Genomic DNA, 16366 nt, shown 5'->3' on the forward strand with positions numbered 1-16366 from the left:
CATTCTGTATCTCCCATCTCCTTCTCCACAATAAACACTGATGCAAAATACTCATTTAGTATCTCCCCATCTCCTGTGGCTTCACACATAGGCCGCCTTGCTGATCATTGAGGGGCCCTATTCTCGCCCTAGTTACCCTTTTGTCCTTAATATGTATTTATAAAAGCCCTTTGGATTCTCCTTAACCCAGTTTACCAAAGCTATCTCATGTCCCTTTTTTGCCCTCCTGATTTCCCTCTTAAGTATACTCCTACTGTATTTATACTTTTCTAAGGATTCACTCGATCACTCCTGTCCATATTTGTCATAGGCTTCCTTCTTTTTCATAACCAAAACCTCAATTTCTCTCGTCATTCAGTATTCCCTACACCTACCAGCCTCTCCTTTCACCCCAACAGGAATATACTGTCTCTGGACTCTCGTTATCTCATTTTTGAAGGCTTCCCATTTTCCAGTCGTCCCTTTACCTGCGAACATCTCCTCCCAATTGGCTTTTGAAAAATCCTACCTAATACTGTCAAAATTAGCCTTCCTCCAATTTCGAACATCAACTTTTAAATTCAGTCTATCCTTTTCCGTCACTATTTTAAAGCTCATAGAATTATGGTCACTGGCCCCAAAATACTCCCCCACTGACACATCAGTTACCTGCTCTGCCTTATTTCCCAAGAGTAAGTCATGTTTTGCACCCTCTCTAGTAGGTACATTCACGTACTGAGTCACAAAATTTTCCTGTACACACTTAAGAAATTTCTTTCCATCTGAACTCATAACACTCTGGCAGTCCCTGTCTATGTTTGGAAAGTTAAAATCCCCTACCATGACCTCCCTATTATTCTTATAGGTACTTGAAATCTCCTTACAAATTTGTTTATCAATTTCCTGCTGACTCTTTGGCGTCTATAATACAATCCCAATAAGGTGATCATCCTTTTCTTATTCCTCAGTTCCATCCACCCAAATAACTCCCTGGATGTGTTTCCAGGAATATCCTCCCTCAGCACAGCTGTAATGCTATTCCTTGTCAAAAACGCCACTCCGCCTCCTCTCTTGCCTCCCTTTCTATCCTTCCTAGAGCATGTGTTTCCTGGAATATTAAGCTGCCAGTCCTGCCCATCCCTGAGCCATGTTTCCATAATTGCTATGATATCCCAGTCCCATGTTCCTAACCATGCCCTGAGTTCATCTGCCTTCCCTGCTAGGCCTCTTGCATTGGAGTTAATGCAATTTAATTTATCAGTCCTACCTTGTTCTCTGCTTACTTCCATTCTGCCCTGACTGTTTGACTTACTCCCTTTCCCAACTGTACCAATCTCAAATTGATCTCTTTCCTCACTATCTCCCTGGGTCCCACCCCCGTAACCTTACTAGTTTAAATCCTCCTGAGCAGCCCTAACAAATCTCCCTGCCATATTAATCCCCTTCCAATTTATGTGCAATCCATCCTTCTTGGACAGGTCACTTCTACCCCAGAAGAGATTCCAATGATCCAAAAATTGTGAACCCTTCTCCCCTGCACTAGTTCCTTAGCCATGCATCCATCTGCTCTATGTTCCTATTCCTACCCTGACTGGCTCTTAACACCGGGAGTAATCCAAATGTTGCTACCCTCAAGGACCTCCTTTTTTTAAATCCCTGCCTAACTTTCTATATTCACCTTTCAGAATCTCAACCTTTTCCCTCCCTATGTGGTTGGTTCCAATGTGTACAATGACCTCCTGCTGGTCCCTCTGCACCCTCTCTGAGACATCCTTGATCATGGCACCAGGAAGTCAACACACCCTTCTGGTTTTTTTGCTGCTAGCCACAGAAACGTCTGTTGGTGCCTCTGACTCGAGAATCCCCTACCACAATCGGTCACTTGGAACCTGACGTGCCCCTTATTACATTAGAGCCTGTCTCAATACCAGAAACTTGGCTCTTCATGCTACATTCCCCTGAGAGTCCATCACCCCCTACATTTTCCAAAACAGCATACTTGTTTGAAATAGCCACAGAAATCTCCAGCACTACCTGCCTACTCGTAGAGTTATAGAGATGTACAGCATGGAAACAGACACTTCAATCCAACCCGTCCATACCGACCAGATATCCCGACCCCATCTAGTCCCACCTGTCAGCACGCGGCCCGTATCCCTCCAAACCCTTCCTATTCATATACCCATCCAAATGCCTCTTAAATATTGCAATTGTACCAGCCTCCACCACTTCCTCTGGCAGTTCATTCCATACATCACCACCCTCTGTCTGAAAAAGTTGTCCCTTAGGTCTCTTTTATATCTTTTCCCTCTCACCCTAAACCTATGCCCTCTAGTTCTGGACTCCCCAACCCCAGGGAAAAGACTTTGCCTATTTACCCTATTCATGCCCCTCATGATTTTATAAACCTCTATAAGGTCACCCCTCAGCCTCCGACGCTCCCGGGAAAACAGCCCCAGCCTGTTGAGCCTCTCCCTATAGCTCAAATCCTCCAACCCTGGCAACATCCTTTTAAATCTTTTCTGAACCCTTTCAAGTTTCACAACATCATTCCGATAGAAAGGAGACCAGAATTGCACGCTCCTACCTTTCCTGGAATAAACCCATATACCTGATTGCATCTGCAACTTTTCTCCCTTCCTAAAACTGCCAACCATCACAGTCCCTAGCTCTTGTAAATTCCTCATTGCCTCTCACTGTCACTCCAACCGATCCATGCAATCCAATAGGATTTGCAACCAAACACATTTACTGCAGGCATAATCATCAGTAAGATGGAAATTCTCTCTGAACTCCCATATTCAACAGGAAGAGCATATCACTCTATTCGAAGCCATCTTTGCTCCTTCACAATCTACAGAGCCAGAAAATAGCAACATTTTTGTGCCCTAAAAACCATTTCTCCAGCCTAACTTAGTACTTTTGGTTTATATTTTTTAAAATTTAATCAAGAGCCAGATTTCAATGAAATATATAATCAGGAAAGAACCCATTCTATTCAGTACTGCAGACTTTCAGCAAGGTTACACGTTAAATCTGTTAAATCTGCATTTATCTGTTCCTGTGCTGGTTCTTCCAAAGTCAGCTGTGAATTTCACTGTTTGTTCATTTTTCCTAGACCCACTCCGATGCCCAGGGATACATGAATTCAAACAGCAAAGGCAGTAACTGCGCAGATTCTCTGCTGTGTCAGTTAGCAGGTTTCTTTCTCTCTCTCTCTCCCTTCTGACCATGTGCTTGCTTTCTTTCACACAACAACAGGTTATAGTCCAACAGGTTTAATTGGAAGCACTAGCTTTCGGAGCGTCGCTCCTTCGTCAGGTGGTCGTCCACCTGATGAAGGAGTGATGCTCCGAAAGCGAGTGCTTCCAATTAAACCTGTTGGACTATAACCTGGTGTTGTGTGATTTTTAACTTTGTTCACCCCAGTCCAACACCGGCATCTCCAAATCTTGCTTTCTTTGTCTGCCTTTCTTCCTTTTAAAAGTGCTGCTGTTTTGACTTTTTTTTCTCTCTGAAAGTTCCAAAACAATGCAACAGCCTATAAAACAGTAATTGCTACTCCTAGAATTCTAGGAAATCACCTCCAAAGCCTAAAGTACCTCAAAAATGAGCAGCTCTTACAGCGACAATTTTTTTCATAGAGTCATACAGCATGAAAACAGACCCTTCGGTCCAACCAGTCCATGCTGACCATAATCCCAAACTAAACTCATCCCAACTGTCTGCGTTTGGCCCATATCCCTCCGAACATTACTTATTTATGTACTTTTTCAAATGTTTTTTAAATGTTATAACTGTACCTGCTTCCACTACTTCCTTTGGACAGTTAATCTAAACACAAATGTGTAAAAACGTTGCCTTCGTTCCTTTTTTAAATCTTTCTCCTTTCACCTTAAAAATATGCCCCCTTGCCTTGAAGTCTCCCACGCTAGGAAAATAACGCCTGACATTCACCTTATCTCTACCTTTCATTACTTTATAAGCCTTTATAAGGTCACTTCTCAACCTCCTTCACTCCAGCGAAAAAAATCCCACCCTAACAAAACTCTTCTTAGAACTCAAACGCTCCATTCCGGTCAACATCCTGGTAAATCTCTTCTGAAACCTCTTCATCTTACTAATATCTTTCCTATAAAAGGGAGACCAGAACGGGACACTACTCCAGAACAGGCAGTCAAAGAAGGCAACTCACCAACAGCTTCTCAAAAATAACTCAGGATGGGCAATAAATGCTGGCCCAGCATGGACGAGTTAGACCGAAGGGTCCTCCCAGTATTTTGTTGGACAGTATTTCTGCTCACCCAGCATTGGAATAGGTGACTGTGAGGACTGCAGATGCTGGAGATCAGAGTCAAGATTAGAGATGTGCTGTACATCTCTAAGACTGTGGCTCACCTAGCTTACCTCCTATCACCATTGTGCCACCATTGTCTCTTAGTCGAGCTGCCAAATCAAGTCTTGGTGCCCTCTGAGATGAATGTGTAATACTCCCTGGAATGATTTTGAAGAACACTGGAGCAGTTCTCTCCAGTGTTCTGCCCAATATTTGCCTCTCAATGAACAGCCGTTCATTATATTGCAGTTTGGGGGAGCTTCTTGCACACAAATTGGACACCAGATTTCCAAATTAACATACATGACCAATTGTTTTGAAGCACTTTGAGACATCCTGAAAGGTCCCATACAAATGCAAGATTCTCTTCTTCTAGCTGTTGGAAAGTGCCTTTTATCAACACTCTTATAGTGATGTGAAAGGTAAAGTCATTATGGTGCTAGAGGAATACAGGGCTGCTCTCTCTCATTAGAGAGAGACAACCAGTGGTAGTTTAACCTGAGGGTCACCTCGCCCGAGGTGAGGGGAGAGACCGAAAAGGTGGGACCTTCATGTTAACCTCATGGAGCCTATCTTGTGATGTTCACATTTTCTCAACATTATTTCCCACTTAACCACAGCTCAGGTTTCTAGAATGGTGACTACCTCATCCTGAAATTATTTTTTGTTATTTGATTGGTTTATTCCTTCCAGAACGATTCACTATGTTCAGTTCTTCTCATGACCTGCCCATTTGTCCAAATGGAGTTTCTCTTGTACTTTTGCTCATTTTTCAACACGCTTAGTTTCTTATCAGGTTTTTTTACCTTAACTATACGTCAAACTTCTTCTGAACTTGTTTTGTAATCTAATCATTTTGCTAATCCACTTTTATAAGGACCGATGTGCATTTGTGTGCAGCATAGGAGCAAGAGTAGACCAATCAGCCCATCGAACCTATTTCTCAATTCAAACAGATCATAACCAATCATCCACCTCTATGCTATCTCCCCAGTAACCCCCATCTCCCTTGCTGTTATTGGCATTCAGAAATCCTTTGCTTTCTGTCTCAGATATTCTTAATGACTGAGCCTTCTCAGGTAGGGAATTCCACTCTCCCTGTTAAGGACACCATTCCAAACCATTTGCCAGGAAAGGTGAGCAACCAGTGACATGTTCCCAAGTCAGGATGGTGTGAGCCTACGGATCTTGTTCTTCTGGGTGGTGGAGGTCATCATTTAAATGAGTGAATGGTTTGTCGTCACATGGAGAAATGCACTGAAAAGTGTTCTGTTGCCACAATCCTGCCCCATTTTGAGGTACTAAAGAATAAAAAGCAATTACTTATTTGCAATATATTGTTGGGGACTCCTTCCTGAGTTGCTGCAGTTAATCTTTTATATGATGCACATTGTAGCGATGATGTGCCAGTGATGGAGGGAGCAAAGGTTTAGGACAGTGAAGGGGATGACAATCAAGTGGGCTGTTTTTCCCTGGATGGTATAGAGCTTCTTGAGTGTTGTTAGAGCTGCATTCATCCAGGCAACTGAAGAGCACTCCATCACACTCCTGACTTATGCCTTGTAAACGGTGGACAGACTTTAGGATGTAGGTCCAAGAGTTGTTACTCAGTGCAGAATTCCAAGCCTCTGACCTGCCTTCTCAAACATATTATTGAATTGGTTGGCCCAGTTCGGTTTCTGGTTGGTGCCTGACCTCCAGGATGTGGATAACAAGGGATTCGCTGATGGTAACACCATTGAACACCGAAGGAAGTGGTTAGGCTAACCTTTGCTGGAGATTATCATTGCTTGACACTTAAGTGACACAAATGTCAGTTTCCACTTAATTGAGATGTGGGGAGAGCTTTTGAAATCTGGGAGTGCAAGAGGCGAGAATTGGAGGTGTGCAGAAATCTTGGAGCTTTGCAAGGTTGGAGGAGATCACAACAATGTGGATGGACAAGGGATTTGACGAAGTGGACAACAATTTTAAAATGGAGATATTGGTCAACCTGTCATCAACCAGTGACTGATGGGAGATTGGAACAGTGTGAAGTAAAATATGAGTAGCAGAGTTGTCAATGAACTCAAGACAATGGACAGTGGGAGTTGTGCTGGAATGATCTAGAAGGAGCAAAGGAATGGATCGAGGTTCAACAGCAGATCAGCTGAGGCAGGGACAGAGGTGGAGAAAGGTGATCTCAGAAATGGTGCAGATGTGTGTTTGGAAACTCACTTGAGACATCAAAGTAGCAAACAGTCTGCTTTGATCTCAGCCCAATAGGGAGAGGAATAGAACCGGGGACGAGTCTTTGCGGTGGGGGTAGAAAGAGAATATCTTCCCAGCATTTTGTCGGACATTATTTCTGTTCACCCAGCATGGAATAGGCGAAAGTGAAGACTGCAGAATGCTGGAGATCAGAGTCAAGATTAGAGTGGTGCTGGAAAAAGCACAGCAGCTCAGGCAGCATCCGACGAGCAGGAAAATCGACATTTCGGGCAAAAGCAGCATGAAATGTCAGGCCAGCAGTTCTGAAAGAACAGAGGGGTCAATGGAGTTTGTGCAGAGCTGGGAAAGACAGAGATGTAGTGGTAACTCACACACAGGCTGCCACACTGCCGAGTGGATTTTACCGCAGCCTTATGACCCTGACAATGGGACTGAGGGGTGGTGGCAGGAGAGAACGTAGGGTTTAAAATGTTGCATCTCATGAAGACAGAAAGGACCCTTGGAGGGGACTCCCCACAAGAGTGTTCGCTGGGGCCTCTGGGTTCCCATTGCCCCATCTTGGGACATGATGCTTTCAGCTCCAATGGACCTACCCCCCCAGACCACAGCGTACCAGAGATTGCCTCTAGTGAGATGGCCACATGGTATAGGGCCCTTTCCACCAATGACCCAATGTCACAGAGACTGCAAAATGCCCGCTAAATGGGGCATGAACCATCATTGGCTGTCCAACTCAGTCGTGTGGGCAGCTGATCCGGTTCCTTGCTTATTCATGAGAAATTTCCCACTGTTAGGATGCCTCAAGGAGTTCTCCTAACATGGGGTCTTGCTTTTCCATGATACTCAGGACATCACCTCTCTCTATCTCAAAACCCTGAATTCAAGGGAAAAATCCAGCCAAAGTGTCTCTACCAGAAACACTAAATCTCAGGCACAAACTAACATGCACATAATCAATCTCACACACATCAACAATCATCATAAATCACAGAATCCCTACAATGGGGATACAGACTATTCGACCCATCGAGTCCACACAGACCCTTTTGTGGAACATCCCACCCTGACCCACACTCATTCAAACCCATCTCCTCACAGCACTAGCCCAGTGACATTAACATCATTCCAACCTCTTCCTTATGTTTCAGTTATTAAACATAAAGATTAGTGTGCATATTGCAGTGCGCGTACATTAGTCTATGTGAGTTTGGGGGAACCACAGTGGCTCAATGGTTAGCACTGCTGCCTCACAGCGCCAGGGACCCAGATTCAACTCCACTGTGACTGTCTGTGTGGAGTTTGCACATTCTCCCCGTGTCTGTGTAGATTTCCTCCGGGTGCTCTGGTTTCCTCCCACAGTCTAAAGATGCGTGGGTTGGTCATGCTAAATTGTTCTTAGTGTCCAGGAATGCATAGGTGGATTAGCCTTGGGAAATGTAGGGTTACAGGGATAGTGTAGTGGGGGGGGGAGTGGGTCTGGTGGGATTCTCTTTGGAAGGTCAGTGTGGACTTGATGGGCCACATGGCCTGCTTCCACACTGTAGGGATTCTATGAAATAATTGAAAAAAAAGTACAGGCTGTAACACAGACTCATGCATGCATACACACTCACACACGCACACACACACACGCACACACACACACACATGCACACGCACACACACACACACATCTATCATAAGGGAATCTGAGTTTTGTCCCGTTGATCACCAGTTTCAGATTGTCCATGGAGTTGTGTATTTGGATGCTGGATTAGTGGTGCTGGAAGAGCACAGCAGTTCAGGCAGCATCCAACGAGCAGCGAAATCAACGTTTCGGGCAAAAGCCCTTCATCAGGAATAAAGGGCTTTTGCCCGAAACGTCAATTTCGCTGCTCGTTGGATGTTGCCTGAACTGCTGTGCTCTTCCAGCACCACTAATCCAGAATTTGGTTTCCAGCATCTGCAGTTATTGTTTTTACCTGTTTGGATGCTGGGTACAGTTCAGATGAAGGAGGATATTTAACTTGCAAGGTGGTCTGTGCCATTTGGCAATGGGGGGACTGTCTGCTGATTTCACGTGATTGTACCCTGCTCTCTCCATTAGAGGAATCGGCCTCAACTGTTTCCACCACTCCAGATTCCACCCCGTCTTCTACTGAAGGTAAGCCACATTCCTTAACCCTTTCCATGCCAATTTCCTGGTGCTTCTCAGCAACTGGTTTGTCTGATGTTTTACTTTGAGTTGGAAAATCATGGGAGAAGCAGACTGGTTTCTGCAGGATGTGGGAAGAAGCCGGGTTTGGGGAATTACGGGGAGATGGTAGGTGGCTCCAAGTTAAGGTTCTGATAAGACAGGAAGCAGAAATAGGCCATTCAGCCCTGTGAGCCTGCTACCCCTGTCACCATTCAATAAAATCATGGCTGATCATCTATTTCAAAACCGTTTTCCTGCATTCTCCCCACACCCCTTGATATCCTTCACATCTGGAAATGTCTTGCTTAAACACCTCCATGACTGAGTCTCAACAGGCCATTCATTGGACTCAAGGATCTCAAAGATTCACCATCCTTGGAGTGAAGACATTCCACCTCATCTCAATCCTGAATGTTTTACCCCTAATAGTGCCCCTGGTTCCTGACATCCCCAGCCCAAGGGTAAACATTTTACCTGAACCTACCCTGTCAAACCCAATAAAATGCTTCAATGAGATTGTGTCTCATTTTTCATTCCCAGAGGTTTCATCAGAATCAAATCCTGGGATTAAAGTAGGGCTTGATTTCTGTGAACATGTACTGCCTTGAGTGTAATAGGTTAAAGTGTCATCAACATGTGATTTTTTTTTTAATAAGTCTATTATGCTGACTTTATTAAACATCTTTTGAGGGTCCACATGCATACAATCACATTACCCTCATCAAACATCCCTGAATTATTTCATCAGAGTCCAGTCAAGTTTTCGCAAATCTGCCCGGTCCTCAATTTTTAACCCATGTTTTTTCTCCAAATGACTTCAATTATAGAGTCATCGAGATGTACAGCATGGAAACAGACCCTTCAGTCCAACCTGTCCATGCCGACCAGATATCCCAAACCAATCTAGTCCCACCTGCCAGCACCCGGCCCATATCCCTCTAAACCCTTCCTATTCATACACCCATCCAAATGCCTCTTAAATGTTGTAATTGTACCAGCCTCCACCACTTTCCCTGGCAGCTCATTCCATACACGTACCATCTTCTGTGTGAAAACATTGCCCAGTAGGTCTCTTTTATATCTTTCCCCTCTCACCCTAAACCTATGCCCTCCAGTTCTGGACTCTCCCACCCCAGGGAATAGACTTTGTCTCTTTATACTATCCATGCTCCTCATAATTTTGTAAACCTCTATAAGGTCACCCCTCAGCCTCCGACGCTCCAGGGAAAACAGCCCCAGCCTGTTCAGCCTCTCCCTGTAGCTCAAACCCTCCAACCCTGGCAACATCCTTGTAAATCTTTTCTGAACCCTTTCAAGTTTCACAACATCTTTCCGATAGGAAGGAGACCAGAATTGCAGACAATATTCCAACAGTGACCTCACCAATGTCCTGTACAGCCGCAACATGACCTCCCAACTCCTGTACTCAATACTCTGACCAATAAAGGAAAGCATACCAAATGCCGCCTTCACTATCCTATCTACCTGCGACTCCACTTTCAAGGAGCTATGAACCTGCACTCCAAGGTCTCTTTGTTCAGCAACACTCCCTAGGACCTTACCATTAAGTGTATAAGTCCTGCTAAGATTTGCTTTCCCAAAATGCAGCACCTCACGTTTATCTAGATTAAACTCCATCTGCCACTTCGCAGCCCATTGGCCCATCTGGTCAAAATCCTGTTGTAATCTGAGGTAACCTTCTTCGCTGTCCACTACACAATAAACAATAGACGATAGGTGCAGGAGTAGGCCATTCTGCCCTTCGAGCCTGCACCACCATTCATTATGATCATGGCTGATCATCCTCTATCAGTATCCTATTCCTGCCTTATCTCCATAACCCTTAATTCCACTATCCTTGAGAGCTCTATCCAACTCTTTCTTAAACAAATCCACAGACTGTGCCTCCATTGCCTTCTGGGGCAGAGCATTCCACACACCCACCACTCTCTGGGTGAAGAAGTTTCTCCTCATCTCTGTCCTAAATGGCCTACCCCTTATTTTTAAGCTGTGTCCTCTGGTTCGGAACTCACCCATTAGCGGAAACATGTTTCCTGCCTCCAATTTACACCTCCAATTCTGGTGTCATTAGCAAACTTGCTAACTATACCTCTTATGCTCTCATCCCAAATCATTTATATAAATGATGAAAAGTAGTGGACCCAGCATCGATCCTTGTGGCACTCCACTGGTCACAGGCCCCCAGTCTGAAAAACAACCCTCCACCACTACCCTCTGACTTCTACCTTTGAGCCAGTTCTGTATCCAAATGGCTAGTTCTCCCTGTATTACGTGAGACCTAACCTTGCTAACTAGTCTCCTACGGGGAACATTGTCGAACACCTTACTGAAGTCCATATAGATCACATTTACTGCTCTGCCCTCATCAATCCTCTTTGTTACTTCTTCAAAAAACTCAATCAAGTTTGTGAGATATGATTTCCCACGCACAAAGCCATGTTGACTATCCCGAATCAGTCCTTGCCTTTCCAAATACATGTACATCCTGTCCCTCAGGATTCCCTCCAACAACTTGCCCACCACCGACGACAGACTCACCAGTCTATAGTTCCCTGGCTTGTCCTTACCACCTTTCTTAAACAGTGGCACCACGTTAGCCAACCTCCAGTCTTCTGACACCTCACCTATGACTTCAATGATCCAAATATCTCAGTAAGATGCCCAACAATCACATCCCTAAATTCCCACAGAGTTCTGGGGTACACCTGATCAGGCCCTGAGGATTTATGTGTCTCAAGACTTCCAGCACTTCCTCCTCTGTAATATGGACATTTTTCAAGATGTCACCATCTATTTCCCTACATTCTATATCTTCTATATCCTTTTCCACAGTAAATACTGATGGAAAAGGACATGGAAGATATAGGATGTCGGAAAATAGATTTTGTGTCTCAGATTTTTGCCCCTAAAGTTTTTCCCACCCCAATATTAAACTGATTAGCTGTCATAACTGGGCCTCTCCGACCCCATCTCCCGGAAGGATTATGAAGTTGTGACTACAGCCTCTACAATTTCCACCTCTGCTTTCTTCAGCAACCTGGTTACTTATTCCACCTGGACCTAGTGACTTTCCCACTTGGAGCTCTGTCAGTTGTTGAATTATATCCTTATTATCTATTCTTCTTCTTTCCAATTTCTCTGCGACCTCCTCCTTCACTGTAACATTGGTGGCATCCCCATATTTTCATAAAGACAGATGCAAAGTACACATTCAGTACCACAGCCCTCTGTCTTTGAAGTCCTTAATTGACCCCACTCCTCTTTTGACGACCATTTTATTATTTATATGTTTATAACATTGTTGAAGGGAGGGCTTGAGACATTCCTGCCCCCGAGTCTGAAGCTCTGGGTTTAAATCCCACTCCAACACTTGATGTCCAGGGGAGGAAGGTTCGCAATGTGGTCAAACAGATCGATTATTAATGTGTAAATCTTTCCAAAAAGCAGCAATGGCAACATGAGGTAACAATGGGAGTGATGACTGCTCACCATGTGATGGAAAGGATACTGGTGCCCCCACCATCACTACTCATAGCTCCTGAAGACCGCACGCATGTAAAAGAGAACCCAGATACCTTGAGGAATCCAATTGGATGTTCAGTGTGGATCTGTTTGATGCCAACAGCGTGGAGTTTGATCCCCATTATAATCTGAGAACTGCATCCTTGGAGTGTGTGGGTCAGAACTGAGGAATTAGCACATGCTTTAATATTTGCTGTCAGTCTGTTCTAATGCCTTGTCTTTCGTCTTTTTTCTTTCTTTTTGTTAATTCTCATTTGCAGCTCCGTGCTTGGAGAGGAAATGGTACAGTAGCAATGTCAATGGGTTAATTATCCCCAGAGAGCAGGGTTCAAATCCCACCATAATAGGTGCATTTTAAATTGAAAAGCTAGTCTAATGATGACCATGTAACTACTGTCAATTGTTGTTAAAATCCATCTGGTTGGCTAATATTCTTTAGGGAAGTAAATCTACCATCTTTACCTGGGTTAGCTGCCATATGACTCCAAATCCACAATGATGTGGTTGACAATTAACTGCCTTCTGGGCCAACAACACCCACATCCCATGTATGGTTTGTTTAAAACGCTGCTCAATTCTCTACAGCATTAGGAATCTGATATTCGTCTTGAGCTTCCATTTTCTGTAGCATTTTAATATGTCTCATCCAGGAAGCTCCAGCCTTCCCTTGTCCAAAGTTCGGAATGTATCTCATTGATGTCTGGACTGCCTCCTCTCTGGAAGCCTCCCATTGCCTATTTAATGAAATGCTCATTCTCGAATCAGAACAGGGATTGAACCCCAAGCTGTTGGCACCAAACAGTTCTACATCAAACATCCAATCAACTTCATTGGCTGCTTTCTACCTGCTGACCTTACGGCCCACTTGATCCAGGCCAGATCACTAAAACTAACCCTCTCTCATTGAGAACCCCCCCCCCCAATGAAATCGATCTTTGTTCTTTTCCACAACTGTCACGTTCTGTTCAGCTGTCATCTAATTGAATGGAGAAGTAGGCGAGACGGGCTGAATGGCCTACTAATGATTCTGCTATAACGCATGTTTCATCAGCATGAATTGGCCACGATGCGATTGACGAATTGTGGATGTTGTTTGGATAACACAAACTTTCCACCGAACGGTTTTCTGTTAGCGATCTTCCACAGTGGGACTTTCTGTAGCGGTATTCCACAGTGGGATTTTCTATAGCACAGGGTTGCAGAGGAACACAACTGTCGCATTCAGTGGTGATTAGGCAGCATTTGGAAATGGAAGGAAGAAGCTACATTTGGATGGGATGGAGTGATACGGGGTTTAGATCAGAGTGGTGCTGGAAAAGCACAACAGGTCAGGCAGCATCCGAGGAGCAGGAAAATCGACGTTTCGGGCAAAAGCCCTTCACTATTCCTGATATTTTTCCAGCACCGCTCTAATCTAGACTCTGATCTCCAGCATCTGCAGTCCTCACTTTCGCCTGGAGTGATACGGGGGGTGGGGGGGGGGGGGGCGAGTCAGCAAGGGAATGTGGAGAATACTGCAAGATGATGATTTTTGGGGGAACACGGGGTGAGGGTGAGCAGGTGGGACTGAAAGATACAGTGAGCAGGTGCTTCTCCTGTGCTGTTATCACAAATATCTGTATTCCGCCCACAAAACCAGGCATGGCCCATTGACATGGCGATCCTGGTGATGATCACTTATAAACAGCTAATCTAAAGATGGATCTTGAAGATTTCGTAGGATGGGGCTGTTGGATTTGAGAAGGGATTGGGATGAGACACTACATTCCCATGGTTAGTTTGATGATTAAAGAGCCAAATTGAGTGTGGTGTAAATGGACAGGCAGTGACCAGGCGGGATTCCTATGCAACATGAATTGCGTTTCTCGAATTGCCCCGACAACATGGGGGTGAGCCACTCCTGTTCCTGTGGTTACAGGGCGCCCACAGTGCTGCCAGGGAGGGAGTTCCGGGATTTGGACCCAGCGAAACTGAAGGAACAGCAATGTATTTCCAAGTCAGGATGGTGAGTGGCTTGGAGGGGATTGTGCAAGTGGTCCCCTTCTTCTCTGAGATGGTTTGGGAAGGAGGTGGGTTGGTGGGAGTGCTGAATAGGGAGATGGTGGGCAGGCAAATCGATCTATCTGCCGCGCTTGTCTTGGTTGGCCGCATGTTCCCTCTGCTCTGTGTCCTAGTGGAATACTCAGGGGTTTTCCCTGCTTTCCGACCTGCCCAGGTGCCAGTGAGGATTTCTTGGAACCCCAGACCGCGCAGGAGCATTCCGATGACGATCTGCTGACCGACAGCTCCCTGTACTGGGGGACACCCCGGCAGATGTCCCTGGAGTCCATGCTGTCCTGCGGAACTCCCCTGGGCCAGCAGCCATCCTGCTTTCCAGGGGGTTTCCCAGGCAGCGGCTCCCCGGAGCTGCCAGCGAGGGGCTTGGGGGAGGCCACGCATAGCCCTGGAAGGAAGAGACCCTCAAAGTGCAATGCAGCCCAGACAACAAAAGAGAAATGTCCAGTGCCGAGGGGGGTGGTCCACACTGAGACGATCGAGACCTTTCTAGCGGAGGAAGAGGATGAGCTGGAGGGCTATCACGTTCACGTTGAAGTGGCTGGAGGACATTGGCACCGTGTGGAACAGGGGACAATGCCTCAGCTCCCAGACAGCACTGATGGACATCTCTTGCAATCTAGCTCAGTGCTCCCAGCTTTGGAAAGCATCCCAATCCACCGAGATCCTGAGGAGAGCACAGCGTCAGAATCGAGACTCGAAATGGAAGAGGGTCAATCAGAGGGCAGCCCAGAGCTTGGGTTTCTCCGGACGGAAGATTCCGGAAGCCGGAAGGACGCAGAGGTATTTGAAGGACAAACTGTGGAGGTGGAGACTGACAGTGGAACGTGGACAGAGGACCTTTACTCTGACCAGACCGAGCCCACTCAGCGACAGGAGGCGCCACCGAGTAGCAACCCAGATGTGGAGTCGATGACTGAGGAAGAGGGAGCACCTTCAGACTCCTCTGTGCAGCCTTTCACAGGTAGGTCTGGTCAATGGCTCATTGCAAACCTCAGCAAGTTACACTGTGTTTGGGAAAGATAGCCGGAAACACATATTCCGGGGAAGGAGGGTTGGGGGGATGGGTGTGGGTGAGGAACCTCGGTTTTCCAAAGGAGACGGGTGGGGAGTATTTCGTGTGGTTAATTGAATTCCGGACAATCAATGCCGGGTAACATAGTTAGCCGTGCATCAGGACCTAGCAACCTTGTTCGGATAATCCGAAATTTGGTTAATCGAATGCTGGATAATCGAGGTCCCTTTGTATCTGAGATAGTCACAGGATTCTAAAATTCAGCATTTGATTAGACACAACATATTGGGCTTGTTTTGTGTGTTCAGGCAGAGTCAGATTATTCAGCTCCTGGCGGAATCAAAACTGAGCTATTCCACAGTTCACAACAGCTCTCGGTGGAAGCCAATCAAGAGCATGATCTAATGAGATCATCTCAAATCACAGGGCTTGGCTGTAATAAACCAATCAGGTAAACTCATTTCCAGGACAAGGACAGCACAGGGTTAGATGCAGAGTGAACCTCCCTCTACACTGTTCCCCCATCAAACACTCCCAGGACAGGTTCAGCAAGGGATTAGCTACAGAGTAAAGCTCCTTCTACACTATCGAGGTAAAATCAATGACTGCAGATGCTGGAAACCAGATTCTGGATTAGTGGTGCTGGAAGAGCACAGCAGTTCAGGCAGCATCCAAGTAGCTTCAAAATCGACGTTTCAGGCAAAAGCCCTTGGGCCAAAAGGTCGATTTCGAAGCTACTTGGATGCTGCCTGAACTGCTGTGCACTTCCAGCACCACTAATCCAGAATCCTTCTACACTATCCCCCATCAAACACTCCCAGGACAGGTTCAGCAAGGGATTAGATACAGAGTAAAACTCCTTCTACACTATCCCCCATCAAACACTCCCAGGACGGGGACAGCATAGGGTTAGATACAGAGTAAAGCTCCTTCTACTCTGTCCCCCATCAAACACTCCCAGGACGGGGATAGCACGAGGTTAGATACAGAGTATAGCTCTCTCTACACTGTCCCCCATCAAACACTCCCAGGACAGGGACAGCACAGGGTT

At 45.7% G+C, this 16366-nt stretch overlaps 1 protein-coding gene across 3 annotated transcripts in view; it reads left to right on the forward strand.

Annotated features, from left to right (window-relative positions):
- The window catches only part of LOC140454517 (reticulon-2-like), a 63936-nt gene that overhangs the window by 4549 nt on the left and 43021 nt on the right, over positions 1-16366 (forward strand). For all 3 annotated transcript variants that reach the window (XM_072549324.1, XM_072549323.1, XM_072549325.1), the window contains exons 2-3: positions 8613-8669; positions 14461-15264. In XM_072549324.1, the coding sequence (XP_072405425.1) occupies positions 8613-8669; positions 14461-15264 (861 nt within the window). The remainder of the gene's footprint in view (positions 1-8612; positions 8670-14460; positions 15265-16366) is intronic.

The sequence above is a fragment of the Chiloscyllium punctatum genome, chromosome 29 (genome assembly GCF_047496795.1).
Source record: "Chiloscyllium punctatum isolate Juve2018m chromosome 29, sChiPun1.3, whole genome shotgun sequence".
Taxonomy (NCBI): domain Eukaryota; kingdom Metazoa; phylum Chordata; class Chondrichthyes; order Orectolobiformes; family Hemiscylliidae; genus Chiloscyllium; species Chiloscyllium punctatum.